The sequence below is a fragment of the Nyctereutes procyonoides genome, unplaced genomic scaffold, assembly GCF_905146905.1.
Source record: "Nyctereutes procyonoides isolate TBG_1078 unplaced genomic scaffold, NYPRO_anot_genome, whole genome shotgun sequence".
In the NCBI taxonomy this organism is placed as follows: domain Eukaryota; kingdom Metazoa; phylum Chordata; class Mammalia; order Carnivora; family Canidae; genus Nyctereutes; species Nyctereutes procyonoides.
Genome location: NW_026575135.1, coordinates 29,225,167 through 29,234,755, shown reverse-complemented (window position 1 = coordinate 29,234,755; position 9,589 = coordinate 29,225,167). Strand labels below are relative to the sequence as shown.

General features: G+C 32.9%; 1 protein-coding gene across 1 annotated transcript in view; it reads right to left on the bottom strand.

Moving 5' to 3' along the window:
- Positions 1-2,339: 2,339 nt before the first annotated feature.
- Positions 2,340-9,589, bottom strand: part of CAAP1 (caspase activity and apoptosis inhibitor 1) — a 48,565-nt gene continuing 41,315 nt past the window's right edge. Inside the window, exon 6 of the mRNA XM_055301654.1 lies at positions 2,340-4,742. Coding sequence (XP_055157629.1) covers positions 4,396-4,742 — 347 coding nt within the window. The 3' untranslated portion in view covers positions 2,340-4,395. The remainder of the gene's footprint in view (positions 4,743-9,589) is intronic.

The window sequence follows — 9,589 nt, the reverse complement described above, 5'->3', positions numbered from 1 at the left end:
ATTGCACTGTACTGGGATGATGGAGAAGGAAGCTATGTGTTTAGGGAAGAGGTAAAAGGAATACATCTTCATCTTCATCTTCCAAAATAGATCAATAAAGCCTAAAAGTGAAATATCAAGAAATAGCCTAATAATCGTGTTACTTAGAATCATGTTATAGAGATAAGTCATAATACAGAGATAAATAGAAAAATCACTAAAAGATTTGAAAGTGGTTATCTCTTTAGCAAGAGCAGGTATAAAAAGAATAGGGAAAGAGACACCTGGGTGGCTCAGCCATTGAGGCCTGATCAGATCAGGATCAGCTCAGGGCCTGATCCTGGATTCCTGGGATCAAGTCCCACATCGGACTCCTTGCAAGGAACCTGCTTCTCCTCTCTCTGCCCGTGTCTCTGCCTCTCTTTTTGTGTCTCTCATGAATACATAAAATCTTTAAAAAATAAAAGGAACAGAGGAGAGTTCTGTTTTTCATTTTAAGTCTTGGGGGAAAAACTTTATTAACTTAAAATTATTTACTTAGTATCATGAAATTAAATAAAACAATAAATGAAAGATAAGTTACATTTATGGGCTAATGCAAATAATTCTATACAGTATACTTACCAAATGATCCTGACAATAAAGACTCTAACAGGCAAAATGAAAAAACTCAAAAACTGGATTGTAGTTCATATCCACCAACACTGGAGTACAAAAAAATGATTAAACAGACTAATTCATTTTTGAATCAGGGGAAAGGGGAAGGGAAGAGGTAAGAAGTTTACCAAATTGTATAGTATTCTGTAGTAAAATCACAGAGTATTATAGCAGAAAGAAATCTTCTATATTGGCTAACAATTTATTTCCCTCATTTTACAGTTACTTGTCCAGGGTTACACAGATGGTTTGTGCAGAATCAGACCCTCTGCTCTGAACTCTCACATGCTTTTCATTTCATCACAATGCATTTTTAAATAATGATTATGAAATAAATATATTTGCGTTCCTAGTGACATATTCATTAGTACTTTTTTGTTTTAAAAACGGAGTCTACTTGAAAGAAAATATATAGAGAGAGGTGATTGTAGATCCAACAAAGGTATCACATAGCCAGGCTACATATGTCATTATGCCTTGTTTCATTGACTGGAAATGTTCAAGAAAGGCATTTTATAGGGAAAAGAGTAACATTAAAACAAGCAAATAGGGGCACCTGGGTGGCTCAGTGGTTGAGCATCTGCCTTTGGCTCAGGGTGTGATTCCCAGGTCCTGGGATCAAGTCCCACATCAGGCTCCCCCAGGGAGCCTACTTCTCCCTCTATGTCTCTGCCTCTGTGTCCCTCATGAATAAGTAAATAAAATCTTTTTAAAAAAAAAAAAATAAGGGATCCCTGGGTGGCGCAGCGGTTTGGCGCCTGCCTTTGGCCCAGGGCGCGATCTGGAGACTCCGGATCGAGTCCCACGTCGGGCTCCCGGTGCATGAAGCCTGCTTCTCCCTCTGCCTGTGTCTCTGCCTTTCTCTCTCTCTCTCTCTCTCTGTGTGTGACTATCATAAAATAAATAAAAAATTTAAAAAAAATAAAAAAATAAAAAATAAAAATAAAAAAAAATAACTTGCCCCTCACCACAAAAAAAAAAAAAAAAAAAGTAAAAACCTAAGTTTTAAGTTAAAGCACATTGGTGTTTTACTTAAGCATTAAACAAGTACAATAAAGGAAAACTATCTGTAACTGAACTCTTTTCCTACTTCTCATAGGATGGAATGGAAGGAACTGAGAAGTTTTGAAATTTTTAGGCTGTCAACTTTATTTGGCCCAAGCTGTGGGTTCATTCCTTCTTTACGTACCTTGTAATGTGTATTTAAAAAAAAAAAAAAAAGAAAGAAATGTGTATTTTCCTGCAATTTGTATTACTGTTCAAATGATTCAGAAAACCCTTACTCAAATAGTTAGTCATGCTCTAGAATCTATAATTTGCTGAAAGTGGGTTTCGGCAACAATTTCATAAGGAAAAAATACAGTGCCTGATAGTTTAAAAGAACTGATTCAACAAAAGGATTTGGGGAGGGGTTCAGTAGATTTTTGATAAATAGTACGTTACACTGGCTACTTGGTGTAATAGGTTTTTAAGATATATCTGAGTGTGTGAATTAGCAGGAATATCAAAAAGTGGCCCAAAGCTAATGCAGAGGACCCATTATTATCAGTTACTACCTATCATTCAAGTTTGGGTCAAGTTCCTCATCAAATATCAGGAGGAACTTCAATTTGGATAAAAAACAAGGCTGTCAAAATATTTTTTGCTCTTCTAATTTACTAATTACACATTACATAAAAATTCTCCTTACCTTGGCAAAAGGGAGGAGCATAAAAAGTAGTAGCACCAAAATTGTCATTATTACTCAGTCTATTCTGTGCTAAAATCTATACTATAACATTCCTGAGTTTGAGATTCTGAATAAGACTAAACACCTCAGAGGTATCTAATAAACACCTGTAAGCTGTTGATTTAAATGGCATTAGATCAATATATAGTATTTTCCTATTAGGCTTTCCTAACATAAAAATATTCCTATTCTCTAAAGCTATTCATTTTTCAAAAAGGTCGTGTCTTTAATATTGAAAAAAAAAAAAGAGTAAAAGGAAGAGCTGATTTTCCAAGATAGGAAACTAAGTGGCTTCTAATTTGTTCAGCTCATTCTACGTCACACATACTACTCTAGTCAAATGGCCTCTAGACCATTCTGCAACTGAACAGAGCAGACACAATGCTTCATGAAAGTGGTAACTGGGCAGCTACAAAGCACTCAGATCCTTGTTTACTACTGTATATTTAATCACACAAATATCACCCACTGCATTTTATAATTAGTAAGCAGCAATAGTTTGTTCCATACTACTTTGTTATTATTTTAACTTTTGGTTGGAATAAAAAATTATTTTGCCATAATCAATGCTTTTTCATCCTGAAGCAGTAACTATGAGAATTCACTATTCAAATCATACCTGCATTTATCAGCCTAAGAGAAGTACTTCAAATGATATAGGCCTGTGCTACATTAGGAAGGTTCCAGGAAAAAAAAAAAAAAAGATAGGATTATTTAAAGGCAGGTTCAGAAACAAAAAAATAAATTTGTAACTTTGCAACTCTAATGTTTCATAAGCACTTTCTATTTCCACAAGAAACTCTAAAAGTTATATATAATTAAGCCAGCTAACAAAACACAATCCTAGCAAGTTTTATGTATGAGGAAAATTTTCATACATTAGTAGAGCATGGTTTACAAATAAAATATACTATATTTGTTAGCAAGTATAAAAATGGTGGTTTCAGATTTATATTTTAGAAAAAAAATTACTTTATTTTAAGAGTCTCTACCTAAATTTATTTCAGTATCAAACAACTACAATTAGTGATGGGGCAAAAATCATCCATTACTGTGCAAGACGTTAATTTATTTACAAAAACTATACAAAATTAGATTAATTATAACATTGACTTATCAAAGCTTCCTGAAATTAATTTTGCTTTTGGAAATGTATCAAAAGTCTTCAGATCCAGAATGATAGTCTTTATTATTTTTAATTCATGGAATTATAGCACATCAGATCTTCAAGAAAAACATGAAATAAAAGCCTGTACAATAAAGTATTATTTTCCTGATAGCTTGGAATGTAAATTAAAATATGTTCCCTTTTTACTGAAGAAAAGAACTTGAACGAAGTGTCCAATAATACCAAGTACCGGTTAGAATGGCTTGTCTGCTAGAATTAAAGTAGGGCGATTACTTCTACATTTTTAAAAATGGCCTTAAATTAAGTCCTTTTTTTCCTTTATAAAAAACATTTTTCTCAGCCATTTCAGACCTCTAAGCCTTACCACAAAAAAATGTTATCAGTTTTTACTAGTAAATCCACACCCACAGAAGGGGTCCTTAAGACAGACTTATTTTAGAAGTGAATATAAGCATGACTAAATTTCTTAAATTGTTAACAAATCTAGGGAGCAATAATTTAATATTCTACCACAAAATATAGGTAGCCTTAGGAGCAACATGCTTGGTCAATCTTTCTTAAGCTTTTAGGCTGGATGCCAAAACATTTAAAAATGAAGGAAAAAAATTACAGTGACTCTTTGCTAATGGCTTTTCAGATATTAATTTGCAGATATAGCTAAATGCTCAACTAACAAAGTATCCAGGTTATCCAATGATATTTGCCATGTTCATAAAGCAGTAACATATATATAAAAGTAACAACAACCAAAAAAACCACAGGTATTTTAGGGTTAAGATGAGTTTATCTAATAAGGATTACATGAGAAATATCACATAAGACCCAAAATAAACTTCATATACAAAATTATATGATGTGACTTTGCTCAAACACACCTAGAATTCAGATTCAAGTCAAATAACTAGGCTGGCTTTTTTATATCACCAGCTTTCATTAGGGCTTTAATAGCTCTCGCCCTCATCTCAAGTTCTAGCAGCTCCAGCTGCTGTGCGGAAGGCTGAACATCTTCTGGTGGAGGAACAGTCAGGGTGGCTGCTTTGGGTTCCTTTGGGCTAGACTCTGCCAGTCCCAGAATCTCATTCACACTTTTCTCAATGTCTTTCTCCAGGTCATCTATCTGACCAGCTTCACTTTGGACTGTATTTTCTGGGACCTCAGGAGCAGCAGCTTCTTCGTTGCATGGGCCTTCTATGTCGCTGTCATAAGCATCTGCATTTATACTGAGTACATCACTATCTTCCCCTTTGCCTGTAACAAACAAAAAAGGGGAAAGAACCATGTAACCTAAATGCCCTGGTCAAAATTTCCTTTCTATTTGTGATTAAAAGGCTACTTTGATCCCACCTCCCACCATGGAGTCCCAAACACATTCCATAATCTCTATCCCATCCTCTTTTCCCCTGACTCCTCAACTTTGAAAACAGATATAATTTAATATAAATTTTAATGTATTTTTCATTCCAATTTAGTAGAACATGGAAGCACTGGAAGATTTATACCACCATATGAAGTTCCATGATCTCTTTTCCTAATTATATTTATTATTATTTTTCCCAACACTTTATACCACAGGGAAGCTTCTACAATACAAAATGAAAGCTGATGTTAGAACCCCTGAGTAAAGCACTGCTTATTAATGAAAAAGTAAAATTCCATTCTAGGAGTTGTTTAAAATACTTTTCTTTTTATAAACTACAAAAAAGGAAAAATATCATTGGCAAGCTGGACACCATGTGCACTGCAATTATCCTAAATCTTTTCATATGCTTTTTCAAACACTTTGTTCTAAATCAATAAATTAAAGGAGAATGCCTAAGGCCATTTTCTAAGATGAAATAAGTTTTCATCAAGAGGATTTTAATTAATAAAGTTAGTACACTATAATTTTTAAAAATGCATTTGTTATAAAACTTCTATAACTGATGCTAAAACCTTGAATCTAGACATAAATTTACAGCCCTCAATTACCCTGGCTTTGGACATTAAGTCCAGCTGTCATTTAAACTTTGAGCGCTCATTTATATCTCCAATTTATTTATCTTTTAAATCTCTAACATGTTTTAAGTCATGATCCCCCAAATGTTAGCTTTGCTAGTGTTATACAAGAAAAAACTTACTGACATATGGAAAATTCTCATCATACAATGTTTAGGGAAGGTAATAAACAATTCTACTCCACTGGTTTTGTAATAACAATTTACTGACCCTGACTGATCCTCCTACATCCTAATAATTAAAAAAACTACTCCCTATATCATAATTAATATGGAAAAATGAATCAATAAATTATATTTGTGCCTACAAATAGAACTTGTAAAAAAAAAAGTTGCAATTTTAATTATTTGATGCCAAAGAAGATTTTACATATCTCCCCCACAGTGACAAATATCTCCAAACAGCCTTAAAAAAAAAAAAAAAGGAATATAGCCCTTTGCATAAAGGAATAATGCTTTATAGAAGTATTGGCAATTTGAGACAAAAACAAATTAAGAAGTGAAGAGCTAAGTTGTTCAGTCTCAAAAAGTTCATTTTCATGCTTAGTAGTCTTTAATCTAAAATTCTAAATCTGTACTCTCTGATCCTAGGGGAAATCTGTAGTCTGTTCAAAAGATTTTAAAACAGAACTTTTTGAAAAACAGTGACTTGTTTTTCAAACTAGGAGTCACTGCCTGATAATGAATTAAGAGCAGAAGAATATAATGGTGGGTGGGGAGGAAGGAGGTCTGAAAGTTGGAATACCTGAGAGTTCTAAATCTTACTGTGCTATTAAGTAGGTGATTTTGGGCAAATCACTTACCATCCCAACCTTCTCTGCTATAAAAGTTAAGGCAAATTGTCCTAGGACATCTCTAAAATACAAGCCTAGTAATACAGTAAGTCTATATAAAATGGCAGTACTTTATTTTCCTTTTCTCCCAAGATATGGTTACCACTTACCTTTCACTTAAAACATTTATCACTTGGATAATAATCCAAAAGAATTTCCTATTGACAGTAGCAGCCAGTGAAAGATAAGTAACATGTCACTAAATTATGCTCTAATTTTTTTTCACCCAACATTTTTTTTTTAAGATTTTATTTTAAGCAATTTCTATGCCCAACATGGGGTTCAAACTCACAACTCTGAGATCAAGAGTCATATGCTCTACTGAGCCAGCCAGGAACCTCCCACCTTCTTGACAATAGATATTCTAGAAAAAAGAAGTACATTTACAATGTCCAGGCAATATAACTGAAGCTCACTTATCATCTTGGGTCCAGGGTTCAATGTGTAATGATATAATTATGGAATCCCTTATATGCTAAATCACAAATTTTGAAGTAGCTGTACTTTTATGAAATTAATTTGCTTTGAATTTATCTGTAGGTACATAAATAACAGCAAATCTTAGAGATATTTTCATTAAGTGGAGAATTCACATTAGTCCATCCTTTAGACACACATGGCAAATCTTCTAGCTAAATATCACTATCAGTCTATATTTCTTACCAAAAGACTATAAGAATATATGAGTGTGTATAAATATTTTTTAATGGGATGTATATTATGTTCATCATATATTTGCGTGTTTTTCCAAATACTTCAAACGGCTAAGAACCACTGAGCTACATACATTCTCAACTAATTCAGATAATGTTTTAAGCCTCTTTATATAAGCTTAAGAAGCAACCACAGCTAAAGAGTTCTGCTCTGAATTTATAATAATAAAATCCTTATTTTTTAAGTTACTGGCACCAGAGATTCAGGATCAAAATGTTTATATACACTCTCCATGGTTTTTGTTTTCATTTATATTCTATGGGTTTCAAAGTTATTAGTGGGCAGAAGGTGGGCTTTACTTTATTTCTTTAGTTTAAACAGCTATGCATATCCTATAACTGAAGAAATGGTGCTCCATAAATTTGGTGTTCTGTTTACATTTAAAATTATTCAAAGTTGGGGTGCTTGGTTGGCTCTGTCAGTAGAGCACACAACCCTTATCTCGGAGTTGTAAATTCGAGCCCCATATTGGATGTAGAGATTACTTAAAAATAAGCTCTTAGGGACACCTGGGTGGCTTAGTGGTTGAGCATCTGCCTTCAGCTCAGGGCATGATCCTGGGGTCCCGGGATCAAGTCCGCATCAGGCTCCCTGCATGGATCCTGCTTCTTCCTCTGCCTGTGTCCCTGCCTCTCTCTGTGTCTCTCATAAATAAATAAAACCTTAATTAATAAACAAACTGAAAAAAGATTTATTTTTTTCCCTTTATGGATTCTCTGTAACACAGTACCAGTGAACACATTCACAGATTCCATTTGCCTATGATACCTGTACATAGATGCCAAAGCTTTGTACAATTTGTATCTGAAGTAACTTAGCATAAACACTTCATTTCACAATGTAAAAACAAGTGACTTGTACAATGTAACAGGACAAATTATTTGAAATGTGATCTAGGATCATACTTCAAGTCTTTTCACTATTCCTTAATTTTCATCATTTTATTGACTTGTTTTTTAAAGCATCATTGGCAAATACATGACTACACTTCCAAAGATAATTTATTTACCTCATCCTTAGTATTAGGAATTATAAAATTTTTTCTTATCAATTATAATCTTCAAGGTAGAAGAGGTGAAACTTGTACATTCTTTTAGAAAGAATATCAAAATGCCTCATTCAAAATCCTTAAAATATCAGTCTTGTCATATTCTGTCCTTCCACACCCCCATTCTGCATGCATGTATGCATGTGTGTGCACATGTGACTTAGGTTTGTTTTTTGTTAAAATTAAAACTTTAAGGGTATGTGTGTGTGCATTATCTTAGGTTTGCTATTTGTTAAAAATAAAAGTTTTAAATACCCAATTGGAAGTACACAAATGTACAAGAATTATTAATCACAAAGATTTTGAGGGATACAATTTTAAAAGAATTTTTAAGTTATGCTAGCATATTTAACCCTCATTAGAGCCTACATTCTACTTGCTAATAATTCAACTTAGAATAGTTTTAATGCATAAAATGGAAGCATATCTAATGAGTCACTGCATGCTTGTGAAACTTAATAGTAAATTATTAAATTAATCTAGGAGACAAACCCTAGAACATGGAATAATTAAATATCTGTCCGAATTCCTCTGGAAGATGACAAATTGAGCACACCTATCTAATTCCCTTCCCTACCAAGAACCCACTGAGTGACAGAAGACAGATACTTAAAAATACAATAATAGCATAAAAACTGTAAAATAATTGAGGATAAAACTAACAACAGTCCCACCTAAGTAAAACACAAAATGGAGAATCCATAAAGGGGGAAAAAAATTCAACAAATTTACCTAAATAAATAGTAAGACCTCGGGGGTGGAGGGCAAAATCAGAGGTACTCTACAAGAAAATATTAATGAAATACATTTTTTCATGGCAAATATAAGAATACAATGTCTAGGTATCATTAAGAAACAACTAAAGACATGGGCAAAGGGTAGAAAAAAGTCAAGCATTTCACAAAGTATGAAATACAAACCATCAGAAAATATATTTAAAAATGCTCAATGTAATTTCTAATCAAGAAATGCAAATTAAAAGAACAAGATATTAATTCATTAGTAAAAAGAGGAATTTTATACATCTGGAAAAATTTAATAAATTCATAAGATGGAAAAATGATCAAGACATGATTAAGTCAACAAAGTAAGCTAATGAGTGATAATCATATTTATGTTAAAAATAACATATGTAAATTATTAATAGAGGTTACTTCTAGGGAGGGAAGTTAAAGTTGTAGGGGAAGAGAAGAAAATGAATTTTTCAATTTTGCTCTATGAACATATGTATTTCTTCAACCATTTCCAAGAATATAACCTTGTGAAAAGTTAAAAAAGAAGAAATGAAACCATAATACTAGATAACAAAAAAGGATATCATCTAAAAAGATATTTTGCAAGAGTTTTACAAAATGTAAGCAGGCAGGATAAAATTAACAGAAAAAATAAAAGCAAAGCAAAACCATAGCCAAAGACATCACAGGTAAGTATAATTCTTAGTCTTAGAACCAAGGAAGGTTGGCTGTGAAACACACAATAAGATAATTAAATTAAATTGATTCAGAA